General features: G+C 42.2%; 1 protein-coding gene across 1 annotated transcript in view; it reads right to left on the bottom strand.

Moving 5' to 3' along the window:
• Nucleotides 1–700: 700 nt before the first annotated feature.
• Nucleotides 701–27,902, bottom strand: part of gcgra (glucagon receptor a) — a 38,525-nt gene continuing 11,323 nt past the window's right edge. The window contains exons 3-15 of the mRNA XM_044051598.1: nucleotides 12,283–12,430; nucleotides 11,982–12,078; nucleotides 11,475–11,582; nucleotides 10,370–10,464; nucleotides 10,005–10,099; nucleotides 9,603–9,792; nucleotides 8,751–8,910; nucleotides 8,325–8,385; nucleotides 7,162–7,231; nucleotides 5,107–5,195; nucleotides 4,871–5,015; nucleotides 3,646–3,687; nucleotides 701–3,558 (exon numbers count right to left, since the gene is read on the bottom strand). Of these exons, the coding sequence (XP_043907533.1) occupies nucleotides 3,196–3,558; nucleotides 3,646–3,687; nucleotides 4,871–5,015; nucleotides 5,107–5,195; nucleotides 7,162–7,231; nucleotides 8,325–8,385; nucleotides 8,751–8,910; nucleotides 9,603–9,792; nucleotides 10,005–10,099; nucleotides 10,370–10,464; nucleotides 11,475–11,582; nucleotides 11,982–12,078; nucleotides 12,283–12,336 (1,569 nt within the window). The 5' untranslated portion in view covers nucleotides 12,337–12,430 and the 3' untranslated portion in view covers nucleotides 701–3,195. The remainder of the gene's footprint in view (nucleotides 3,559–3,645; nucleotides 3,688–4,870; nucleotides 5,016–5,106; nucleotides 5,196–7,161; nucleotides 7,232–8,324; nucleotides 8,386–8,750; nucleotides 8,911–9,602; nucleotides 9,793–10,004; nucleotides 10,100–10,369; nucleotides 10,465–11,474; nucleotides 11,583–11,981; nucleotides 12,079–12,282; nucleotides 12,431–27,902) is intronic.

Genomic DNA, 27,902 nt, shown 5'->3' with positions numbered 1-27,902 from the left:
TCTTTTCATCCAACCCTTTGTTTGGTCATTTTACTGGACTGATTTTAACACAAATTTACTCTGTTTTGCTTGGATTTATAATTGAACTGTGTCGGAATCAATCTGTGTGTGTGTGTTGTGTGTCTGAAAATAAAAATCCAAATTTGACAGAATAAAATAAACAAAAGGCAAAGCAGAAACCTCCATTTTGATTCGCACCGTGCGCGCTGTGACTATATAGAAGCAGATCTAATGCTCATTAATGGAATGTTTCCTCAGACATCTGTGTCTGCAGTGGAGAAGAACACTTTATGTTGCTCACATCTGAGTGTGGGGGTTAAAAGCAAACTGTCAGGGAGGAGAGAGACGTGATAAATACATTTATAGTGTTTCCCTCAGCTGTGCAGAGAACAGAGGGAAAAATCAACCCCTGGCTCCTTCCTCACCTCCACTGGCCAACAAATGACGTGGGGTGGATGTGAATGTTGGATCAACTGTTGAGGAACACAATCTGATATCAGAAGTATGAGGGTAAGAGAGCCAGAGAGCTATTTCAACATCTAACAGACAGCTCTGTTGGAGCATACAGACACGTTCAATTTACGACAACGCACGGTGTACATCAGCAAGGACGCCAAAGACCGTGGATGAGCTCTTTCTCTTTTTGTTTTTATTTTAACAGTATGAATGTTCACTGATACAAAAACACAGAGAGTTAAAATCGGCGTTCACGTACATTGTTATTTATTCTCACTATTTGGACAAAGTTTGATAAGCAGACACAATATGCTGTATGATAAACTGTATACATCTGAACACATCAGCTTTTACCATCCAAATATACTGTACATAACCACCTTTATGGGACAAAAAACAAAGGAACCTTCTGGTTTTGGGCCTTTTAAAGAATACATTCAGACAGAACCACTTTGGTCCGGGGGGGTGACCCAAGCTGCTGGTTTCAAAAAAACATACATAATTATGGTCACAGCTTATAATACATCTATTAGTTTGAAATAAAAATCAGCAATTTACTACATACACTACTGAATACTATTTTATTCAAGGTGCACAACATTCCTTTGTTAATGTTTTAGCGTCCATTCATTCCTTTTCACCTCCGAGCAACAGCAGTGCCTCTGTGAGCGCTGTGAGTGCAGTCGTCAGCTGGTAGTTGATGGAAAGAAAAAAACAGCCTCTGTTTTCAATTTCTCCACACCCGGCACCCGGCTCAAATGTGAAATACACAACAGCCGCTACGTTAGGCGGATGACAAAGAGGACGCTGCAATTCAAAAACACAGAGAGCAGCATCAACCGTAAAATGCAGAGAGATGTGTCTTCATGCCTGATACAGACGTACACCATGTACACCAGCGTAGAACTGACCCGACCTGTGATCTCTGTGTTCTGTGTCAATTGTGTTGCGCTGTTTTCCATCAACCCACTGCACGTCAGCCTGTCATTCAACCTAATTTCTACGTCCTGGATACTGAGACTGCACACACACACATCCATACCTGACTGAAAATCCACACGCATACAAAACATATTGACAGCAATCACATAAATCACGTGTTTAAATATATACACTGTACACACACACACACACACACAGTATTTAGCAATTATAAATTAACATTTTGTGCAAATAGTCAAGTTGAATTAGTTCTGGCAAAACATTTAGCAAACTGAAAGGGAACGATTTGGAAATTCTTTTTCCTTCTTCTAAAAAAAAAAGAAGAAAAAAATGTGAATGCAATGTATTCAAACGCAAATGTACCACTGCTAAATTAGCTTCCCGTCACTTACAGGATTATCGGAGACGAATTGTTCTACCTTTAGGGCGTTTTTGTTCAGTCTCCGCAGACGCTGCGAACGCAGAATTAGGCTGAATACTAAATTCTGTCCGACAAGAAAATGGGTACATGCCGTTGTTCGCACAGTCGGTTTGATTTTTTTTGGCATTCGCATGTTCAACAAAGCGCAGTTTTAATGTCATTTCACTGCATCTGCACAAACTGCATGCATGGCGGCCTAAGTTCACAAAACACACCCTTGTGCCAGGGGCGACGTGTTATTCTGAGTCACAGCGTTGAGTTGCATTTGTGCCTTTACAGGTCATGCCTTGATGCTGTGTATTTTTAACCTTGATTTGAGTGCACCGTCTGCCCTATCACCCTCCATCTCGAGCTTCTGTGACGACGTTCTTGAAGCACAGCAAGGCATGTGAGTCAGATAACATCTTGATGGCAAAGTGGGGGAAGAAACACTGAATAGAAATAGAGAGAAATGCCACTGTTGCCCTTAAAAACATGCCCGGCACATTCACCCTCGAGCATTCAAACCGATATAGAAAGACGTATTTTTTATCGTAAAATACTTGAGTGAGCCAAGTGATGAGCATTTAGCTTATTTATAATTCATCCCATACAATCGCTTGACCTATTTTTAAGGCTATATGTAAGCCAGGAATGAGAGCAGCTGCCAATTTCCCATGAGCCCTGGATAGGGCCACTTAAACAACACTGTGGTCACCTTTCTGTACGAGGTACTGTATGAGAAGGTTTCTTCGTTTTCTGCACATTTTCACCAAAGTCTGTTTGGACAAAGACATAATACAGATATCAAACTAAAGCAAAAAGAAAGCCAGTCCTCTCTGTTTTCTGCAATCTTCTATAGTATCACTTGTTTGGTCTGTTTGTGTGTATATGTATGCTGTTCAATGTCCAGTACCACAAAATACACAGAAGATACACAGCACAAGTTAAAGCAGAGGCGCAAGCAAGGACCCTGTGTCCTGATTTTTCCTTTGTTGCCGTTGTTGTTGCTATTTGAGGTTTTAGGGTTTTTTTTTTTGTATTATTTTACATGGCTTATCTCTGCCTTGAGATTCTGTTGGCACATTGCTCATCATGCAGCAGTTTCTCACACTGTCTGACAAATATGTACGGTACGGAAATCCATTCACGAAGCTCACAGCACATTAGGACCCGCAGTGTTGGACGTCTGCCACATAATCTCTCCGTTCTCAGGCTGTGGAGAGGGCTGAGCGCTGCTCGGTCTCCCAGTGACACTGATCTCTGAGCGAAAGGCGCTCTGACAGATGACTCCATCAGCCCAGCTCCTCACAGCCGCCCAGTGCAGTATGTCAGAGCCAGGTGAGAGCTCAGAGACCTCCAAGTTTCTTCCCCAAGTTCTCGTTATCCTGCGTCTGTCACAGGTGGCTCTCTGCGTTCTCCCTCTGAGCCTTGTAACACTGCACTTTGTCCATAAGGCTGATGTCCTCCACCAGGGTGCAGTTGCTCACGGTTCCCATTTGCTCTGGAGAGTCGCACTGCTCTTCCCCCTTATTGTTGACCATGCCATTATGGCCAGCCACAAGCATGTGCCTCTCCTCTGGGCTGCAGGCCGGAGAAGAGGTTTTGGCGATGTCCGGGAGGTGAGGCAATTGAGAGACATGGTTCAACAGGCTGGCTGTCTTGGTGTTAGGTGTATTGCTGTAAGTGTGACGGTATTCCTCCTCAATGTTTCTCCCGAGCTTCCAGCGCTTCCACTTCTTCAGAATCTCCGACTGCACCTGAGGAAAGGATTGGAGGCGATAGTAGACGTTGTGATACAGGAGGAAAAGATGTAATGTCTTGTTTTGGAAAAGGCTGAAACTCACTTCTTTGTTGACAAAGCAGTACAAGATGGCCACCAAAAGACCCTGTGAGGACAGTCAACAGAATAGATTAACCCACAACAAAGACAATATTTGCTCAGGGATTTTTATCATAACATCATGCGTGATGTACATTTTGTCATCTGCCCATTTCTACGTTGTACGTTGTAGTGCAACACTCTTATTTTGGTCAAAAATACAACAACAAAGAAGACGTTCATCTTGAAGACTACCTCGAGATTACGCGTGGAGGTCTTTTGGTACTTACACATGGACAGCTCATGCTCAAAGAATACAGAGACAAATGTGGGCAATTTCCTGTTGAGATATCACTGCTACTGTAAAGGAATATAAGATCAAGTTTGTATGCATGTTTACATGCATGCAAAAATGAAAAAAGCACTGTCTTATGTCTTATGTCGAAAGTTTCGCAATCGCTCTTGTCTCTGACTTTGAGAATCCCTTCATCATCCTCCTCTCCCTCGCACTCTCACCGTCTTCCTCGAGGCCATTCCCCCTGCTGGCTGGCTATATTCTTGACACATGTCATCTGTGTCCCCGTAGCAAAAAGGTCACTGCCGTTATGTCAGCCGGTTAGCAGCTTAGACAGCACATTATATGAATGTAATTCTCCCTGACACACGAGTAAATACAGCACTTCTCGTCCTGTCTGAGGGGGAAGTGCAGATGCTTAGACATCTGATCCACGACAGTTTCATCCGGTGCTTAGACGAGCTGTTGATTTCATGCAGCGTTATTAAGAGGTCGTTTCTTCACAAAACACAAAAGTTGAACAAAAAGAGTTATGTTTTATCCTATTTTGGCACATTTCTGTGATCGGATTGTGTGCCTGACCGCTTGTAAGTACAGGTGTAAATGGATTGTTATCTGATGGACAGAACTGCATTGTGACCACTACGTGAACGAAAGCGGTGGTTTTCCGCTTGTCAAAGACGACTTTGTCCCCTACTTGGAAAAGCAGAGGCATTCATACAATAGCACGACTTCACGTGCGGCTAACGTTGCAGCGTTCAGGACGTGACACCATACTCTGCTGCTGGAAAGAGGGGGAGGTGTCATAACGGGGTAATGACCATGATCGGATAGCAATCAGATCTTGATGTGGACACTACAATGACCCAAGACATTTCACCCGTGGCTTTGGGCATTTTTATGTGAAATTCATAGCTGGTAATTTCATTCAATTTCATTCTTTTGACAGTCCAACCTGAAAGGAGGAGAAGAAGAGGTCAATGAAGAGCTTTGTGAGGCGAAGATTGATGGTAGTTTTCGTGGATTCATCTGTCACAAAGATGAAGACCACCTGATGGATACCCAGCAAGGGGATCAGGGTAAGAGTTGATTTAGCCAATCTGGAAAAAAAACAAACAAAAGGCACATAATTAACACAGAGAAATAAAATACCACAGTAAAGTGAAAGGTGTTTAAATTATTTGGACTCACCGGATTTTATAATCTGTGTATCTCATTTGATGCGCGCGCAGTTTTGACACAAGGATTTTAATGATGTGGATAAAGATGAGGAAGTTGATCTGTGAAAGACATTGGCGTTTAACATATTACGACATAAAATGATCACGATGTGTGATCGGCGATAACGGAAACGCGTTACAGTGAAATACTGGCTTCACTGATGAAACGGTGCAGCCAGTGCATTCACAATATACATCAAACTGTTTCTCCACCCACTAAATAACACACCTCAAAGCACTGTAACACACAGGTTGTAAGCAGAGTGAACAGAGACCAGCTTCTTTGCACCAGATATACAGAACCTAAAAAGCCTCAGTTCCTCTCTTAAAAAGGTCCTGACCATGGAGATGCGTTCAAATATAAACAATGAAAGCAAAGAGGAAGAAACGTTGTCACTAGATATTTATGTAGGTAATCTATTTACAGTCCATTATTGTTGCCTTGTTGTCTCCATTCATCATGTGATGATTCTCTGCTGCTGCTCTAAAGCAGACACACCTTCAATTTCAATCTCTGCTGGTTGCTGACACTCTAAATTATCCACATTGGTTTATTGTATCTAAAAGTATGTGTGCATGAACATGCAAGTGTAAAAGCAGTGTCTTATTACCGTTTTTCACATAATCTGGCTTGAATGTTAAGCAGTACAGGTTGTTGCTGTGCATCTTTTACATGTATTAATTAACTTTTATATTGAATTTAAATGGTCGGTTCAGCTGTTCAACTGCTGACAAATTACACACACTGCAGGAATGGAACAAAAAGTATTCCCTGTGAAAAATGTTTTGGCAGGTGCATGGAAGAAATCTCAGTGAAGAATATCACAATACCAGATGAAACCAATGCTATCAGCCAGCAATAATACCACAAGCTGTTATTTAAAAAAACAACAACAACCCTGTGTTTTGTGATCTGTGTGCACATTAGCAGACACATTGTATTATAGGGAACCTTTTCACTGCAGCTGGCATATAAAGAAGCAGTGGTGTTCTCCTGATGTAAATCACTCGTGATGTGACCTTTTTGTTCACAACGCAGTTATGGGTAATTTACAGGTTGTTGAGTTGGCTGACAGAAGAAAATAAGACTGGAACTAATTTGTATTTGTAATTATTGCGTAAGGATTTTTAGATTTGTATGAATTCACCTGCTTTTTTTCTCTCTCTTTGCGGTTTGAGTAAGATTTCTTGAAATAACCATTAGCACAGTGTGTACCATTCCGTAACTTGGCCCGTTTACTAAATATTTACTACACGACTTGTAGTAATAAAAAACAGAGTTGCAGCTTTTATCTCTCCCCAACTCAGCATTACAAGATCTCTGATTTAACTTCTCCGCATACTCTTCTGACACTGAAATGTCCAAAAAATACTGAAGGGATTTATGAAAGTGGCAGTAATCCTTTAAATAGGGGAAAGCCACACACACACACACACACACACACACACACATGCACGCAAACACACAAACACACACCACAGAGGAAAACGGTGAAATGGGAACCAGACCTCCCATCCCTGCGACAACTCAAACACAGGAATTCCTGTGAGATACAAGCCACTTAGCAGGATGATTAATGCATGGAAAATGCCGGCATGTCTGTGTAATTGACCTGACATAAGAGCAATGACAAATTGCAGTTGTACAATGTCTCAGGACTGACCTCTGCAGAGCACACCTACGATTAAAGGCCCGGACACTGTACAGACAGCTAAAAGATAAAATCCTTTTTCCTGTTGATTTAAAACTTTTGACTCTTGAGGTATGTCACTGGATGTTTTGCCTAAAGCACAAACAGTCTCTCTGAATAAATGACGTGTGTTTAATATTGCAGTGCAGTGTGTGAATGGAAAAGGAAAAGCCTGGAGGAAAATGTGGAAAATGCAAGAGCACTGCGTCCGCATGTGATTTTAAGGCGAAGGCACGAGTCAAACCAGTGCAGTTTCAGTGCACAAATAATACATGCAAGTAAGAAAACACAACAGACAGATCATCAAAATGAGACATATAGGAAGGCACAATTACCACGACTGCCAGCAGAATTGGTGAGCGGATGATCCACCAGTAATTCATGTCTATGTTTTGGCCCCAGCACCTGAAAAAAGAAAATGACATCAGCGGTAAACTATCAGAGATATTCCACTTTTTTAAAAAAAACACCAACTCTTACTAAATAAAGATGGACTGACAAAGATGGACAGCACACATTAATCCTGGCGTACGTTTGTAGGATTTTTGGTTGTTCCAATTGACCGATGACCAGTGTGAATGTGGCAGTTTCTTTAGATGTGGTCTCCAAAAGTGTGATCGTATGTCGCACAGTGAGAGACGTTATAATAAGGCTGTCGTCATGGTTTTTGCTTCACATAACATAACTCACTAAATGAACCCTGTAACACCAAGCACACATTTATGTTACTGTAACGTGACAGTTTGCGCCACCAGATAAAAACCATGTGGTTATTTAACTTGCGCTGTTGCAGGAAGCCAGCAAATCAGTGTCTTTGTCACCAGAGAGGAGAGAGATTCCATTTTTTGGCCTGTTTTTGGACATTGAGACAAAAATTCAAACAAATGTTATTTTAAATAACTGGCCCGACTTGAATACAAACCAACACAGGATCAATCTCTTAATCCATATGTGAGCAGAAGCTCATGATCCAAAGGCTGCTACCCACTGTCATCAAACTAGGTCTTTTATGCTTTTATGGATTATGATTTTTCTCACTGTGGCTCTTGCACAGAACATCACACATAATGCCGTTCTCAATTTTATTAGATCCATTCATATTTATCTCATAAGAATCTTCAGGAGGCATAACATTCAGTGTCTTTGAAAGTGTGACCTCTGGAACCCCTGCTGCTCAGTGTATATTTTAAAATCTGCTAGAGACTGCATAACAGGGCATTTGGGCCCTGACGCTATAATGAAATATTACACGTGTGCAAATGCCGTTCTGACATGGTTCCCATATTTGGTGTCTTGCAGATGATAAAACGAGTGTCCTTGCAGTATTTGACCATGAGCTGCTGAGCATCAACATGTTAAGGAGAAAGACCATCTGCCGTGCGGCGCTGTTATGGCTGAGCGATCAGCAAGGATGAGCTGAAATGGAGCATTTCAACAAAGCAACAAAAACCTGAACTAAAGGAATGAGAGAAAAAGAGGGAGACGGTCAGAAACTTACTCATGGTTTTCATACAGATATTTAGCAAAAACCCAGGGCACAAGGAATATTAAAGGGGTACCTGCAAAAAAATGAGACAAAGGCATAAGTGTCAGTTTGCATTCGATATGTTCTGATTTAATGTCCCTTTGATGCAAAATGATGAAATAACACACATAGGGTGAAAGGCAGGATACACCCTGGAGAGGTCGCAAGTCCATCACAAGGCCACACAGAGACAAACAACGCTCACAATCACACCTACGGTCAATTTGCCTAATCCCCAAATTTAAATGTTTTTGAACTGTGGGAGGAAACCGGAGAAAACCCACACATTTTATCTTCATCAAATAAGAGCCTTTTTGGTTTGGATGTTGTGTGGGATTTGAATTATTGTGCGATGACTTGTGCGGCCCTGAAAGAACAGACTGACTTGTCCTCACTCACCCCAGCCAATGCACAGGTAGATTTTGAAGTAGTTCCTCTCTGTAAACACAGTGATCACCAGGAGGTTGTGGAGGTAGATCCCTTCCACCAGCAGCCAGTAGGTGTTGGCCATGATACTGTACTGCATCATCACCACGGCAATGCGACAGCTTACTGTTATCTGCAACACAGCAGTGAGGTTTCTTTAAAAGAAAAAAAAAAAAAGAAAAATATTTATGTATCGAGCTGTGCAACATTGAGTGTTGTTTACTCGTGGAGGATGGGAGTGGTGAGGAGATGGACGCTGCGGCAGATGGAGGCTCCTTTCTGCCGCTGGGAAATTGTTCAACGGCAACAACTTTAACCTCAGCCTCTGCCAGCTGTGACCCCCCCCCCACACACACACACACACACACATACACACTCTACACATCAACATTCATAGTGGACCCTCCCCTCTTTAACGAGTGATTGATTCTTGCAATTTTCTCTGTGACCCTTTCCACAAAATCCCCCATTATTGTTCTCTAAAAACAGAGCTATTTTTACATAATCTATTTATCTAGAGAGATGTATTGCTGCTACATAAATCCATAATTGCAGCAGCATAAACCTGCAGGATTGTGCAGCCTGTAGTGCTTGTTAGTGTTGCTCTGTTCTGCATTGTGCCAAAGGACTGAATGTCTCCACTGTGGTGAACGGCGGTGAAGTCATTTATTTTGTCCAGGGTGTTTTCTCCAGTCAATCCATCAAGTTCAGGCTGAATTATGAATGTGGTGTGTTACAAATCTATAATAATTCGAGTCCACTCCCTCACCGTAAAAACACTACCTTGTATAGAGTATGGTTTAGTTGCAGATCCCTCACACTGACCTCATTGTTGACCAGCAGATCCACCGGAGGCATCGATGCCCGGGGGAACCCCTGCTCCTGCTCCCTGCTGAGTTCCTGCGATGTGATGTTGGCCACCAGCAGAGCATCTTTGATGAGGATGGACAGCGCTCGCAGGATGAAGGAGGCAAACAGATTCATGTGGATGTTGTTCCTCATGCAGTGCAGCTTCCTAATGAGTGCGAGGCGACATTGGTCTCTCCGTGATAATGTGTCTTTGTGTTATTTGAGTTAAACTGCAGTGAGGCATTGCTACTGTCAACGTTATTTCCACTTCATGCTTTGTTTGATACTGAATTGACTGTAGCAGTCAACTGGAAATGATTCAAAACCTTGATACTTCACTGTTTCTCTGAATTGATTTGAACTGAAATTCAACCATACCTGAAGAACACGAGGATGCCGAGTGCCAACACCAAAGCCACCAATGATAAGGAATAGCCCACTGTGTACATGATCCGAATATGGCCATAGTACTGCTGCAAATGAAGACGTGTGTGAACATTATGGATTTAGACTTTTCTGTCCTTAATTATGAAGTGACTTTTAAATTAATAATTATCTAACACTTTACGTCACACAACAGCAACATGAAATGAATTTCAACTTTGTAATCATTAATTTTGATTCACAAACATGTTCACGTGAAGGTATGACACTCATTGTAACCTATATTCTCAATACCATGCTCTAACTTGAATGTGACTAACATTCAGATTGGAAATATTGTTTAGTTTTTTTTTTCTTACCTGACTTGGATTATTAGAGTCACACTCGCTGGTATTCTTTGCTGTCATCCACTGGCCATTAGCGTCACATTCCTGATAGACTTTACCATGCTGAACTACACACACAAACACATGCAAGTTTCAACAACATAGATTAAATATTGCATTGAATTATTTGAAGTGCATAGTTCCAGCCCGTCTCGGCACGGCACAGCGCGACTCTACTCAGTTTATTTTGCTTTTCCATTCGTGATAGTACCTGGTACCTGGTGCTTTTCAGATTGGTCAGAGAGTGTCGTCACTGGAAGAGTCATGAGCGCAAAGTCCGACACAAGAAACAACAAAACAAAAAAAATCTGAAAACGTGGGTTAATTTACAACATTTAGCAAGACAATTTCTAAAATCGCACTATGTAACAAAGGAGTCATCGCAACCCTTTCATCTGTACGACTGTGTCAGACGGAGTCTGCGCTCCAGTCGCGGTCATGCAGGAAATACTCATCTTGCCCTTAACTGAGTCTAATAATTCACTACACTGAAAAGAACTGTGTTTGTGTCGCGTATAAAACGATGTCAGTTTCATGCAGCTGTTGAGGAGGTATTATAGTAATGGAAACGATACCAAACAAAGTAGAGTCGAGTCGTGCTGGAACTGTACAATGGAAAAGTGCTAAAATACATCGATACAAACACATAATAATCTATGTTACGTTACCCCTATTAAACACACACAGGTTCACACAGCTATCCTTTTAAAGACAAGCACTCCATTCCTTTTGACAGACTAAACAGACTAACCCTAACCATAACCACTTCATGCATCACTCCAACCTTAACCTAACCACAATTCCAATTATAGCCCTAAACTAACCAGCGGCTCAGAAATGTCTAGTTTCTGCCTCATCAGGACTACTGGTCTTGACAGGCCAGACTTTACACCAGAAAGGTCCTAAAGAGATAACAAATACACACACACACACACACACACACAGACAGACAGAGACAGACTCGATTCACTACACAGTCCAGTGAATCATGACCAGCTGTCTTTCTCTGCAGGTTATTTAAAGTCACCCTGTATCTGCTCCTATACATTCTATATGTACTAACCCTCATGTGTGTTACCTTCATGGTACCATGGCAGATACCATGGACATGGCACACTGACAGTGATGTTGGGGAGTCCATCGGGCCAACAGGCATAATTGTCGAAGGTCCTGTTACACACGAGGCCTGGGATAAAAAAACAAACAAACAATAAAATGGAGGAGGAGTTATGACATACCTATTCTCCTGTGTGTCCTGGGGTTCTCCCCAGAAATACAGCAGCGCATCTCTGAAGTGACGGCTACCGGTAACGCTTATAACCTCTTTTATCTTGACCTTGTACATTACATTACATTAGTGATAGTTCAACCCATAATTATTTCCTCTGGTCCTGCATTAGAGAACTGCAACTACACCTAAACCAGACGATAAATATCCGCAACAAATATCCTATTACAAGAACACAATGCCCAGTTTCCCCGGACGTACAAAGATACAACAAAACCATCACTACAACTATCGGGATCATCATGAAGCGGTGATAACAGTGTAATAAAATAATCTGCTCCCGCGTGTCTGGCTCACCGGTGCTTGGCGGGTCTCGGCTGTTGTTGCGATCGCACTCCTCCATGTACAATTTCAAACTCTCCTTCAGCTTATCCAGGGTTGCAGAAGGGGACACCTGCGGAGACAGCGGAGCACGTTCATTTGTTTCTCTCTACTTCATAAATACAGGAGCTGTAAACCAACTCGTCCTAATGTACTTTTGTATAGAAAGCGTGATGTATCGTGTAGTGTAAGACTCGTGTCTAGGGGACAGTGTGTTTAGGCTTTGACACCGCGACTCTCTGGGTTGTGTCAGTGTGTGCATGCTCGTGGGACCCACCTGGATGCTGCAGGAGACGATTAGCATTGCCAGAAGGAGTAACAGCCGTGACATCCCTTAATCCTGCTCTTAGTGCTGGGAGGGAATACTGCAGGATGGGGAAGAGTTCTCACCTCATATGGCAGCTTATCTACGCACACCACACTGCCTGCATGACACAGAGATACACAGTTCATTAAGCTCAATGCAAACACACGACGTATTACTACCTTAGGTAGACCGGACAGAACATGAAGACCAAAACGGGCGAGAGCCTGGGGCAGAATGATGTCGTTAGCGACGAAAAAAATGACCAAAAGTTACACGCTGCAGCTTTAAATCCTTATAAGGGCTTGGAACAAGTCCAATTTCCATCCTGACCTATTCACTCCAGGTGTGGGTTTACGGGTGAACCATGCAGCAGGATGGCCGACCTACCCTGCTGCTGATCGTGATCGAGGCCCACAACCTCCAGCAAATGCAGGAGGTTGACTCACAGTTGGCTGCCGTCCACCATCGCCTCAGATGCCAGTGTTTGGTTGAGCTGTGTGTGTCAGTGTGTGCCAGAGGTCACTCACCTGCGCATCGACCGACGCCACGACAAACTCCCGCGGGAGATCTGTTTGAAGCCAGAGAACGGAACGAAATCTGAAACGTTTCTGCAAAAAACACCTTGACCATGGATACATTTTTGGCTAAAACGTTTCAAATTCCATTCTGTTCCAGTCTCATGGCGGGGGGGAGAAGGGGGGGCCTGTGTCGATGTGTTTGGGATTTTTTTTGTTGTTGTTTGTTTAAGAGATACGAGTCCAGTGTGTCATGATGTGTGTGATGGAGAAAGTTGAAATGAAAGACCTTTTCCCGACTCTGTCAACATGTTTATAACGTCTGGAGTGAAAGAGCCACCAGTGGGTTTCTGTCACTGTCTACATGTCGACCCTGCATTTTACATACTGCAGATAATATCTAAAACAAAGGGCCATGCTTTCTAAAAGGCATGTTCAGTGTAATGACCACAGGATGCAGTTACCATTAGCTGCAGTACATACTGCCTGATTGTCCCAGGCGCCTCAGGGATCCAAGATACTCTTGTCAAGTCTGAGATCAGACCAGGACTGGTCCAGCCGAGACCACAGTACTGACTTCTCTGCTTTGAACACCACCAGACACTCTAAAGTCACGACTGTTGTTACCGCAACTCTGCGCAGCAACAACAACAAATAATGCGTCACGGCTCATTTGTAAGTCGACTGTGAGCCAACCACGTCTTCATGTAAAGCTGCACTTCTGCTTTACACAAATGGCATCGACAAAACAACAACAACAGCGAAACTATGTCAGAAAAAGACCAGAATGTAATTCAAGCTCCTCTGAACCAAACAAGAGCAGCAGATTCTTACCGGAGAGAGTGAAAGGGCCTCAGCCGGGGAAGTGCATGATGTTCAAGCGTGTGTCCGTGCTCAGAGGCTCAGAGGCTGACATACATGTGGCAGAGCACATGGTCTTGCTTACAGCATGTTTTCCGAGGATTTCCCTCCCTCTCTCTCTCTCTCTCTCTCGCTCTCTTGCTCCATTCACCACTTTCTGTGACTTAGCACCAAGTGGGGACAATTATTAACCAGGACTGCAGGAGGGACAGTGAGACAGAGACAGAGTGGAAAGCGAGTGGGAATCAAATTGAGATGGAAAGATGGAGAAGTGAAAAACAGTTTCTCAACCCTTCCTGGCTGCTGATCCAAATCGATGTCATAATACTAGTAGCACCAGCCAATACATATTTCTCATGTAAATGTGACACCAGCATATCTTGCAACATGTTGCTGAGAGCGTGACAGAAATCGTATGGATTTTCCCGGATGAAAAGTGACTTTTTTTTTATTCAATTCACTGCATGACAAGTGTTCTCGTGCCCTCTGTGTGACCTTCACATACAGCTGCTTCCTTCTCTTACCCTCCTTCACCTTTTTCGTATCGCATGTCCACATCACCAAAATCCCCCCCGAAGCTGAGAAAACATGGCGTCTGTGGGGATTTTAGAGACACACGGCCTGAAGACATATATTCGTGCAGCTCTCGTGCTCTCTATGTGCTTAAATGCCTTGACACACAATGATGGGAAACACGTCGTCCCTTTGGTGGTAGCAGGAGTAGAGGTAATGGTATTAGAGGTGTGAGGTTAAATTAGGCTTGTATATTTTTTGCTGTTTTGATATCCTGCCAGGGCAGCTGTGTAAAATGCTTGGCTCACTGTGGATCCAGACCAATCACGGTCCGCTGGAACATGTGTTGCTTAACCCTGTTCCAGGAAATAAACTGGGGCTTTTATCGCCGCCGTTGCACATCTGATTTAAGAGGTGTAGCGATGGCTGCGAGTCGCGGAGCCAGAGCCACAGGGACCTTCTCGTTTTCCTGAGCCTGTTTCCTCTAGTGTTTTTTGAAAGAAGCCAAACCAAAGTGTTTCATTTCTGCCTCAGGATATGTGAAAAGAAAATTTGTACAGATGAATTAATGTAGACATTTTACTGACACAATAAATATAAAACTAAAAATAGGATACATTTTTGTAGACAATACAATTTAGGTCCTTGCTTCCTGAAGTTGAAAGGACATTATTTGGATAATGGCTTTTTATTTGTGTAAAAAAACACAGACAAGGACAAACAAATGACGCAAATTCCCTGAATGTCCCAAAAAAAAAAAGGAAAGAAAGATGGAAAATGTGCTGTTCAAGTGCATGTTGGGTGGCTCAATGCAAGGGCCACTAACAATTACTCTTGTTTGTTGGAGAGTACTTACCTTTCATTTGATTACATTGTCTAACAAATGAAATTACAGAAGGGGAGTTTGCGTGCATGAATGTGGAGCACAGGGGAGCAACTAGGATTAAAAACAAACCTCTTGGAAAATACAATAACGGTCCACCTCGACAAAAAAGCCCCCGAGCAGTGATTTCGCATGCAGCCGTCCAAATGCTGAGGATCTAGTGAGAGTACAGTTAAAGTCCAGAGTTTGAAATGCATCTTTAAAAGTTACGAGGTAAAGTGTGCATGCCTCCAGGATGTGGACGTTAGTCTGAGCATTACGCCGTCCTTGTTAGGCTGAGTTCGGGGGAGAGGGGTCATCGTGTTGCAGCATATCCTGTTAAGTCAGGACGTCGCTCAATCCCGGCCGCTGAACTCTGAATGACCGAGCTCATTTTCAATTAGACGCCACACTTATTACGACCTCCATCAAGTCCGTCCGCCTTTCAGCAGGATGACGCAAAAACTACCGGACCAATTTCCACGAGACTCTGTAGACGGCAGGAACATGACCGAGGTAAGAACCCAATTACATTTTTGAAATAGATCCGATTAAAGCCAGGGATACAGGAATTCATTTTTGCATTAGTGGATGTGTGAGTTCTTGTAGCGATACCATGTTAATGCGATGTGTATATACAAATGGACATGGGGCTGACACTTACTCCACTTGTTCTGTAAGAAGTCTGTTATGTATATGTAAGACCTCACCTTCCATACAGCATGTCCATTTTTATAAATGATGGTCCCATGTACAGTAAAAAAAAAAAGAAAGAAGACACTGAAACAGAGACAGCTTTTAGGCCTGGCTATAGTGTGATTAATGGCACATGTCTTAGGATAGTTTCACATTGAATGTGCGTGCAGTGCGTGATGGCAGCAGCTTACGTAAAGGTTGTCTTTCAAAACCATTAAACAGACATTTTAAAAACTGCAAATACTCATCTGCACTCAACTAAATACCTGGACTCAAGCCGAGAATATGCTGAGCATATTTCACAATGAAACTTAATAAATGAATGGAATGAAGGAACCTTTCTTTACAACAGGAACAGGATGAGCAGGGTTTAGTGGCGTGTACAACACAAACAGACACGGAAACTGTGAAGAAAACACATTGCCTTGTTCTTGTCTTCTTTTGCTGTGAGGTGTGTGCAGCTCGCATGAAAAATAGGTGAGGGGTCTATTCCCAAAAAGAGCTGCACGGCCTCCACAAGCCAGTGTGAAATGGTCTCATGAAATAACATGTGGGCCTAAATGGAGAGAGATGTGCCTCAGCCGTGATGCTCTGCAGACACATACAGTGTGAAGCAGGCCTCACTCACAGTAAAATCCATTTATAATATTTATAAAAACCACACCTTGACCTTGTTTTATCGTGCTTGCTACAGCAGCCATTGCACGAGTGAAAGAGTTCTATTGATCGAGTTAGTTTTCATTGTTGCCAAATGTATTGATTGGCTTCTAGTATTGGTCGTGGTTGTCCTGTTATTAATTTATCTTTTCTGGATTGTTTCTCTACCAGATTCAATCTGTGCCTCAGAGCCATTATTTTCTAAGAGGTTGTATTAAATTTAATCTCTACTCAGCTTAAGATTTCCCCAGCAAATCCCTCTGTAAAAGACGAGCCAAAAAACAACACAAAACAAAGAGAAATATTGTGATTGCACGGCGTGACGTGAATATGATTACAACTGTCAGTTACAGATCAAAATGTCTCAACAGGAGGTTCGCCCTGACAATAGCTTCTTATGAATGTCCTACTTAGCCAAGAGTCATATCAGCATAAAATTAATAAAAGCAGACAACGCCAAAAACGATTTAAAAGGAACACCTGTGTTCTTTCTGCTGTTGAAGCTGTTCAGCTGTAAAAATTACAATTCCACAACTCCAAGAGGAATCTTTCCCCTTAGCCGCTCATTGTGCTCGTACTGGAATGTGTCCTAAACATACACAGACGCTGAGAGCAGCAGCCACATAATCACAACTAAACATGTTGAGGAGAGTGTGGTATGGCAGTAGTCAAAAAATAATTGTCGTACTTAAAGGTAAGTGAACTGAATGATTGCTTTTCTCTCGCCTGAGAAATAAGGACCAGGGCCATTTTCCTTATTTTCAGCCAAAAGTGCTAAAGTGCAAGGCACAGAAAACATGCTCCAGAGCAGCTGCTACGTAATAACATGAGTCAGTAGATGCACAATCATTACACTGAACATCACATCACTGTGATTCATAGTCTTTCTCTCTCGCCCAGCTCCTGTTACTGTGTTGTTGTTTTTTTCTGTAGGTTCCTCCAACAATGGAAGATGAAAGTCTGAGCATCAAAAAATGATACTGCTATTATTATACTATACTAATGCTTATTTGTTTTGTTGGTTGGACAACATTTTGCTCTTTAACTGGATTCCAACTGTTCCAGACATGAACCAAAACACAATCAAATTAAACATAACTGAAAACACTCTCAACCTGTGCTCCCTTGTCATGTGTCACCAGTCTTGTATAAAGTACCTGAAAGGGATACTTGAGTAAAGGTACAAGTATTTGACTTGGGTAGAAGTCACTTTTTATAATATTACTTAAGTAAAAGTCTTAAAGTATATGACATTTACTGTACTTAAGTATCAAAAGTAATGACCTCTTAATAGTTTCTGATATCAAATGTACATAAGTTTAAGTAAAAGTATTGAAAAAGTGAGGAGTTAGATTGAGCCATGGTAGCTCAGTGGTAGGGCGAGTTGTCTTTCAACTGGAAGGTTGTGGCTTCAATTCCTGGCTCTGCTAGTCTCTGTGTCCTTGAGCAAGACACTTAACCCCATGTTGCAGCATGTGACTGGCAAAACTGTAGTGTAAAGCAGTTCATCAGGACTAGAAAAGCGCTTTAGAAATACACACCACTTCTTGTTCTTCTGATTTTATTTGGTAGTAACGACTAACAAAGACAGGAAATGAGTAAAAGTATACGTAGCTAGGAATATAAATAAAGTAAAGTACAGATAATTATGCATGGTTAAGTTGAGGCTTTTTTTGTCGGCTGTCCCTACAGTGGTGAGTTTACTTACATTTAAAAGTGGGGAGACGAGCAAATGCCAGACCTTAGAGACTTTAACCTTCTCTTTTATTCGCTGGCTCAGTGGGCGATCTCTCAAGGACAAAAACAGCCTGTGTTACATTCTAAAGGCTAAAAGATTTGACCTCCCACTGGGAGAGATAAGTAAAAAAAGAAGGCCACCTCCATTGTCAGACAGACCCAGAACACTCGAGCTGATGAGTCTGAGGCGATGCTCTCTGGTCGCAGGTCCAATGCACCTCGGAGCAAAACAAATCGTGCTGCTCTCATTTCAGACAACATTTTTATCTAGTTTTCTTTAAACCTAGACACACACTTTTATCATTTATTTATCGAGTGACTAAAATATGTATCATTTCACTCCACTGTCTGTTGAGGACTGTTGTTAATTGCCCTTTAGGCTCAATAAAGTTGTCTGACTCTGAATCTGAATTTAATATGATAAGATAGATGTAGATTTATAACTAGATCCTTACATCTAACAAGAGCTTAATGAACTAAAATTTTAGACTGTTATAGAAGAAACATCCAAACAGGCAATGCTTCAGTGCAGACAGGGGTCAGAGGTCAAGCTCAGTAGCTAGAGAAACAATGCAAATGCAAATTAATTTTGCTGCTTTTTATGATGCATTTAGCAAGATAGATAATAATAGTTTTGAGGTAGCATGGTACTCCATGCTGTCCACCTTAAATGTCAACATCTTTGACCATTAACTTTGTCTTCAATGTGTTTCTTGCCTCACATTTGACCGAGGTTAAAAATAAAATAAAACACATTGCAATGTCTTTTCCTGTCCATGTCCTGACTGGACTTTTTTTCCCCGTCTGCTCCCTGCAGAGACAATATCTCTTGAAACTGGCGTGGAGACAAATCTGTTCAGTGTATAGAGAAGGCAGAGGCACTCTACCGTCTTCAGGAAAGTGAAATAAATGTGGATGCCAAGTCCAAAGGCAAAGTATACTTAACAGAATGATTTGCAGAGTTCCTGTTGACACATTTGACTTTCATATTTTCAGTGAAGTGCGACATCCCCTCGACATTTTTGAACAACTCTCTAATGCATGTTTGTTGGCGAGGCTTAATCCCTGTTGTCGAATATTTTAGCAGGGCAGCAAAAATGGGCACTTAAGCTACTGTTTCATTAAATTATCATATTCCCTGCACCATGGAAAAGATGTGAAAGGAGACATGTGTGTGTGTGTGTGTGTGTGTAAGACTGAGGATGAGTGAAACTGCTGCTTTACACTTTCCAAAAAAGAGAAAGTGCCAGCAGCCACCAAACGATTAGCTTCGCTGTTCATTTCATACACAGAGCCGACAACTGGATCCCACTTACAGACTGAGCAAATTAGGCCATACAGCCATGGTGACAAATGTTGATTGGTTTTTGGCGAGTGAGGATTGTACATCTTGTTTTAACAGGAGATAAGATTCCTCACAGCCCTGAATATGCAGACTTGGTAAAAGAGACATACTATAGTGAGCAATCAGAGACCTTGTCTCAATCCAGTGGCTTTTATGTGACACACACACATTTCCAATAACTATCTTTGTTACTTGTTACGACCAAATGAATTCAGAAGAAGAGTCTGTATTTCGCTTTTCTCGCTTTTTTTTACCCATTCACACACTGTGGGGTTAAGTGTCTTGCTCAAGGACACATATAGTCTAGCAGAGCCAGGAATTGAACCCACTTTTGTTTTTCCTACTACAGAAACTTGAGTACATTTTACATGAGAAAATTACTTTTGATACTTAAGTACAGTAAATGGAATATACTTTAAGACTTTTACTTAAGTAATATTATAAAAAGTGACTTCAACTTCTACCAGAGTCCTTTACCTGGTAAGATACTTGCCTTTTAAGGTACTTTATGTCATGCTCCGCCTTTGTCTCCGCCTCTCTCTCCTGCATTGACCTCAGCAAGTAATCAGTCCACCTGTGGTGGGAGCACACCTGCTCTCAATCTAGTCATCAAGCCTCTACTTATTTCCTGGTTCTCCAGCCTCTCGTCGGCAGATAGTTACAGACCTCTGTATGGTAAACGTCACGGCTCTCTTGAAGAGGTCTAGTTTTCTAGTGATTAGTTACTTGTTTGTCATCTGCTTCGTTAACTCCTGTGCTCTCCTATGCTCAGAACTGCCTCCCACTGACACTTTCCTTCGCCGCGGTCTGGATCAGATTTCTGCCTTCACCTCCGGTTCCTGTGTTAATCCGTAACATCTGTTAAACCTGTTCATCAATAAACTGTTAAAACTGCATTCCTCCTGCATCCGCCTGCCTGGCTGCTCTTGGGTCCAGCACCACCTTTATACAAGACATGACAGCGATGTCACTATATGAAAACAGTCTAAAAGATTGCCAAAATCATCAGATTTGGGACGGTCCTTTTTACTAGTCCCATAATGGTGCGAGATCCAAAATATATATTAGTTTCAACAGCCTCGTCATGTGACAAACCTGTGCAGTGCTTCAAATGTTTGCCGTCGACCCTGCTACAGTGTGAGAGCGCGGTTAATGGTGCAGCCCATCTGTGAGGACGCACACTTTCAGCTGCCTGGACACTGTAATTGCCTCCTGTGCGTGGATTTTATTCATGTGGTTTTTTTTGGCAAACAGAGGTCATATCTGATAAATGCGGGAGGGAAACAAATGACACACAGTGGAGATGTGGGAAGTGTTCAGTCTCGGCGGCCGTTCTAGACAATAACGCTTTCATGAGGCGTATTGGACATACATGCCACATCTGCAGTGAAGCAACAACTACCCAGCAGGGAGCCTCAGTGGACAGTTACCATGTTACACTGTTTCTGCTTTTGTGTCTAAATAGTTTTTCCAAAACGAACCACAAACATCTATCTTGTGTCTGAATTTGGAATGGAGACATTCTGCATTCCCTCCAGTTGACACCGGGTTTTTCTGAGTTCTGGGTCTGATCTACAGTGATGGACACGTGACACCTGGGTGAACGTGCTAATAACTTTGCCATCTTCATTTTATCTAGCGAGGCACAGTGCACCTTTTCATGCACTGTAGATCTGAAATCGTTCGTTTGAACGTTTGAAGTTAAAAGGCCTTTCGTATGTTGTAGCTGTTGAACCATACCTGTGTAAACATTGAAGAAACACAGCATGGAGTTTGCATCTTCCACCCATGTGCATGGGTTTTCTCCGGGTAGTCCGTTTACCTCCCACAGTCCAACACGGACTGAATGGTTGTCGATCTCTGTATGTTTGCCCTGAAATGGACTGACATCCTTTTGCCCGATGTCAGTTGTGATTGGCTCGAGCTCCCGAAGTCACTCAGGATAAAATAGTAGACAATTAATGCATGAACTGTGTCATGTCAAGTGCATTTTTGTTTGTCAAAGAATAGGGAAGGAAATGTGTCTCTCTAAAAAATTGCATAATCTCGTGAAGTAAGAGTACGAAGCATTGGTTTTTACTCCTGGGACAGAATTATTTGCTTGTCACAAAACTGTAAGCATTGTCAGTCACACAGATGCACGCTGCTTTCAAAGAGAGGGTTGTTTGGATCGCGAGCCAATGACAATCACGCCTCCCCTACAACAGGAGGCGTCTAACTGCTTCCTGCTCTCCTGAGTCTCTGAGAAACAAAATAAGATTAGCTGGCTGTGCGTACAAACCTGATTTTGAGACAACAGTTTCCTTCTGCAGGAGCTGTCTGTGGTCTCTGCTTGGCAGGAGCAACGCTCACACAAGAACAAAGCTTACAGTTTACTTCACTGTCCACTCTTCTACGTGCTGTTAGAAAATCTCAGCAGCCGTTGTGTAACAGGCAGCTCAGTCAACCTGTGCTCGCCTGTACACTTAAAGGTTTAAACCTCAGCAGCCATGGAGCCTGGTAGTGCAGGGGCCTCAACCCTGGTTACACATCTGGTACCACATGAGGGAAGTCTTTATGACGCATGCCAGAAATAACAAGAAACAGGATAAGTGTTTAATGCTCAAAGTAAATCCACTGGACATTTAGTTAATATCACTGAGCACTTTTTGATTCATTTCTTTCCGACGTTCATGGCAGTCAGGCATATTAACACGTTTCTCCATTTTTTTTTTGCAAGCAGCGAAATAATTAACAGTCATCAACGGTTTTAATGCAACAATGAACCCCCGTCAACAACAGAATGAGAACAAATAAACAGAACCAAACCAGCTCCTCAAGACTCCAGTCCAGCGTCGCTGAATGGATTAATCAAAACATATTAATGCAAATGCCGTGCGGTCATGACTGTGTAATTCTATTTACCAAAGAAAGGAGCAGAGGACAAAGTGAACGCAGCATATTTCACCTGTCAACACTTGCAAGTCTCAGCATGAAAAGTTAAACAGCAGTTTCAGCTGTCGGTGGAGAAACGGTCAATGCGTGCTGTGACATTTACTAAAAGCATTCCTTATGCCAAAAAAGGTACGAGGAAGCTGTGCTGTATGTGATGTCAACGGCCTTTAATGTGAACGCTGAGCTTCCTTTCTCCTCAGATGGTGATGATGTGAAACTGTACAACTTCACTAAGTCCAGACAAGAGCTAGAGTTCAAGGACGGAAGCCACTGTTTGACAAATAAACACTGTTATCAGAGATTAAACCACAATGATAAACCTGCCTCATTTAATCCAAGGGGGAAAGAGAAACACATACAGTATCTGAAGACTTCAAAGAAGACACTTTAAAGGAGAGATTGGGGAAAGGATTCTTTGCACTAATTAAATCCCTCCTTATAAATGATGTACACTGTGTAATATTCTGGTGGCACTGTAACAAATATCATAAATAGAACTGAGGAAATGAGACTACAAAATAAACCAAACACTGAAGCAGACACATATAGAGGCAAGAGAGCATCTACAGCTTAGAGCGCGAGTGTCTGTGATTTGTTCCTAAACAGTTTTTATCTTATCTGGAATCCTTGGCCATCAATAAACAAAGTTTATAAAATAAAAAAGAGAATGCCAGTGTCTGCAAACGTCGCAGTACACTGTAATAAGTATGGAACCACATGGAAGGATGAGCAGGTGTACCTGTCTGTCAATAACACAGTGCCTGTGCTAAAAGCATTATAAAATAGAAACTCTATTGTTCTGGTTGTGAAAAGGAGATAGGACATAAATGCACTGTATGAACGTATGAGTGGATGGGTGAATGGCAAAACTGTACAGTAAAGCAGAAGTGCGATATAAATACAAACCATTACATTTTTAAACTTCAAGGTTAAATAGTCATTTCGAAGTCTAGTCATTTCTGAAGCAGCGATGATAGCCGGAACAAGAAAATCTAATCTAGCCACATTTCCCACTTTCGCTTCGCACATTAATTTGCAGTGTTGTGTAAATGCGACTTTGACGTGAGGGCCAACAGCAGGGGCTTGGGATGTTGGTTGCACTTTGTGTAGCAGGAAAGTGTAGCAGATCCGATCTTTAAGCTGTGTGCATAGACACATTCAGTCCCAATATGCATCTTATTACACACAAAAGACTTTGTGGAGGGGAGGGGAGGCGGGGGGCTAATATAATGCTTAGTGTGTGTGTGCAGCAGGGGAAGCTCACATCGTCTTCTCCTACAACACGCTCTGTCATGTTGAATGTTTAGGAGGTCACTAAACAAATACGCCGTATGAATTATGAAGGGACTTGACGATCCCTCTTCTATCTTGGCTCTATTATACAGTGGCAGGCGATGTTTATGTGCAGAGAGTTGCTGCTCGACGCTGCTCCGTCACTCCGCCGTCAGCCTGGAATTCACCAGATACTTGGAGGTTTGTCACACGCAGTGGCAAAACCTGTGAGTGCAACACTGGATGGATCCCATGCACAGATGTGCTGATTCTCTTAAACCATATTTAGGCAAGTGGCTTAGCACTATCCCCAAAAAAAAGACATTTACATTATCTACAAGCAGCGAGAAAAAAGACGTCCCACTGTTTGCTCATGGCTGCACAGTAGAGACACAGACGTGGAATAGTTGAAATGTTATTAACCCTGCGGGACGGTTCTGCATTCGTGACAGAGGAAACCGCATAGCATCAGACAAAGTAGGTCAAGTAAGATAGTCAGCGTGGATGATAAGCTCACGGCTCATTTTCAGTTTCACCTAAAATTGTAGTGGCTGTATATATTTGTTTTGTTCTCTCTTGTGCATCAGATAATAAGAATGTTATATAAATCATAACTCTTCAGACAGAGATGATATCTTTACATTAAAAACTGAAACTGAATGACGATCATAAGACGATAAAAAAAAGACTGTAGACAGACATTTGCAGTCCATCCGTCTCCGTTTACAGCCGCAATAATGTGACGGTTAATGTCAGTCACTTTTATTATCATCTACTTTATTAGCTGTTCATTGCTGTCAGCGTGTGCGACTTACACTCACTGTTACACGTTTAAACAAACAATTAGAGTATCTAAGCCAAGGGCAACTGTGGCTCTTTGTGGCTCAAGTGGCGGTTTATGTGTTTGAATCTTTTTGTGTGTTTTGTGTGAAGGGGGAAAAAAAGGCTGAAATAACAGCTGCCTTTAGAAGCCTGAGACAAAATTGTAAATTAAAATATCCAGAATTAATTCAATTTGATTCAATATCGATATTTCGACAATCAACATTTCAATTCTCATACCAGTTTTGCAGTTTTGTACAAAATTGGCATATGTCTAAGTTTACATCGTTAAAACTTTGCTCCAAAGTAGTTACATTAATGCACTTTTTATTCAATATGACCACACAGTGGAACTCTACAGTGGAGTTGTATGTGACAAATCAAACTAAAACCGTAAAAACACATTTGAGCTCAAAACCTACAGCCTCGAAGTGCATCAGACAGTTTGAAGTAGTTACCCAGTTGTCCAGCAGAGGGTGCTGTGAGCTCCACCAGAACCCAGTCTGCTATTTTGCTCACCAAGATGACATCGATGTTTAAACCTTCAGGCTACGGCAGTGATTCAGAAACAGATATGAGTGTAATCTGTGTGTTTCTGTGTGTGTGTGTTTCTGTGTGTGTGTGTGTGTTTGCATCAGCTCCCTAAAATAACTGGTGAGGTTGAGGCCAAACAGAGCGGACTTCTAACTGCTACGCTATCAAAGACGTGAATCATTTTTTACAAGCTGTTAAAGTCACTACTGTATATATAATGAGCAAATTACAGAGCAACTTTCCCGTCCAGTTGATGCTGACGATGATCTCTTGAAAGAGTAACACGGCGCTCAAGGTCAATATTTAATAAGTGGACTTTGACACCGTGAATCACAGAAAAAATTTCGTCCAGCGGTGACTTGGCTCCTGTGTCCTGCATTTCCTGAATCGCTTTCATTCCTCATCTGTGTGTCACTCCATTACCCCCCCATCCTCTCCTCTTGGTGTGTGTCTCGTCTTTAATCGAAGTGAACTTGATTTCTCACTACCACTCAGCAGAGGAAGCAAAAGAGCCAAACTGCTGCTTCATATACACACTAAGAGCGGTCGCTCGCCCCTCACACGTACTACAATACAGCCAAACGCTCAGGACAATAGTTGTCGCTGCTAAGAGCCTTCATTATGTAAACTTAGCCACAAGTGCTTTGTAACTTTGGCGAGGTGATTTGTTATTGAGCTGCTTGAAAGGTTATTTTACACCTTTGTTAGTCCTGTACGACAGCTGTATGCTTGCTCTTTGAGGTGCAGAGAAATGACTATGTATGCCTCATGTGTCCTTTCTTCTCCCACCAAAGAGCGTTGGGTTCAACTGTTGCATCTGACCCCACTTATGACTGAATTAGCCATGCAAACAGTTGTGGTCGCAGCAGCGGCAGATGTTATCTTCAAGCACAAACTAGTTGCGCTCAGCCCGAGATACGAGCAACGGCAAAACTGGGAGCTGGTCCACGAAGGAAGGTAGACTGTGTGTCGTCAGACACCACTGACCTGGTTTGATTTCATGTTATTTAATTAAGCAGACAAGGCCGATGTTTGTAGACTGTAACACAACACACACACACACTCCCGTCCTTCACCGAGGGAGACGAATGTGTGCTGTGCACCATCATCATCCTCAGGCATTCATGAGAAAATCCAGTGCAGAATAAACAAGATATTAACAAGTTACACAAAGAAGCGAGGAGGAGGCATCAATCATTTCCTCAATTCAAAACAGTCTTTAAAATGTAATGTTATTAATACATTAAATATTAATCAAGTGCTGTGAATGTAATTTAAAATAAACTCTCTGTACCATTGTTATCGCTGAAGCCAATATTTCAATTTATTATTTATTTTGTGAATTAATACAATATCATTTCTTATATGCAGCTCCTGAGAACAGAACGGAGAGACGTGCTTCCGCACACACGCTTTAAGGAGCTCCAGTCTGTCAATTTCTGCCACTTCAACTTCTGCTCCAATTTAAACAAATCTGTTAGGATAATCTGTTTTTTGTTGTGTTTTGTTTTACATTTGTGCAGCTTAGACGTTGTGTTGATGTGAAATGCAGTTGTGTCACAGCCGAGGTTACGTCACGCCGCATAAACATGCCTGTGGAAGTCGTTTAGGTGGCGGTTTATGTTGCAGGTAATGTAATCAGCAAACTGAGACTAATTATGGAGTCAAACACAAACACATGTTTGCTCTCGCACACATACGCACGCATACACGGTTCTCCCACGGATTAATAACTAATCCCAGGGTCTAAAACTATACATACAGTATATACATATACATCCAACTATTCATCCACAGCGTTGAAGAAAATGGGAATGGGAAACAGGAGAAGGGAATACAAAGAAATATGAGAAAATGTCTTTCACTGACTCCCTCTTTGTTCAAGGTTCAAGGTTAAAGGCATCTTTATTAATCCCAATGGGGCAATTTAGTTTTCAACCAGCAGTCATCAGGTATTACTACATGACAGATAAATAAAAACAACAATAAATAAAAAATACAACCCTTAAGAAGGCTGATGTCAGCAAGAATAAATCACATTTGTTCCACAATGATAGCATCATAAAGTCATCCTTCAGATGGATTTTCGAGGTAGTCCAGGGCTGTTCTGGCCGCACACCTCAACAATACCCTGTAATCCATCGCTTTTACGCTCACAGATGATTTCTGTTCCTGAGGAGAAGGAGCCACTGGATGGATGATACTGTATAACCCCGCCTTGAGCTTTGGAGAGACCTTCTGCTTTGGAGCATGAATAACACTCCGCTGCAGCAGCAGCAGCAGCAGCAGCAGTGTGTTAGTGTGCGATGAATATTTGATATGTTTAGTTTATGACAACGTGGCCCCGCGAAGGGAGAGGGGAGCATAGTTAATGGCAGCTCTTTAAAGGGGAGGAGAAGATGAGGTTTGACAGCAGAGAGCTGCGCGGCCAAGGTGACGGCATGAATCACCTCACGGAGAGACGGAGTCAGCCAGTCAGTCCTCTGCGGTCACACGAGGGAATGGAGGGGTGGTCACTGGAGCAGAACAAACACCCTGACATCACTCACTTCTGCGAGTTTATGCAGCACATGATGTAATGCCAGCAGATTATCTGTCTAATAAATCCTCATCTGAATGGTAACAGCCATTTCTTAGTAACTAAGTAAAAGTTTCACATTATTTTATTTACATCTAGATTATTATTTAATGCATGACAAAAGTGTGTATACAGTATATTTCCCTTTAGCATTAACATGAGAGAACTTTCCCACTGTCTGATATTGGTCTGGACAATAAATCAATAACACTATGTATTCATTGACAGCACGACAGGTTCAGCATTGAATAAACATTCTTTATG

This window comes from Solea senegalensis, linkage group LG19, assembly GCF_019176455.1.
Source record: "Solea senegalensis isolate Sse05_10M linkage group LG19, IFAPA_SoseM_1, whole genome shotgun sequence".
Taxonomy (NCBI): domain Eukaryota; kingdom Metazoa; phylum Chordata; class Actinopteri; order Pleuronectiformes; family Soleidae; genus Solea; species Solea senegalensis.
The sequence above is the reverse complement of the archived record's forward strand: the minus strand, read 5'-3'. Positions and strand labels throughout refer to the sequence as shown.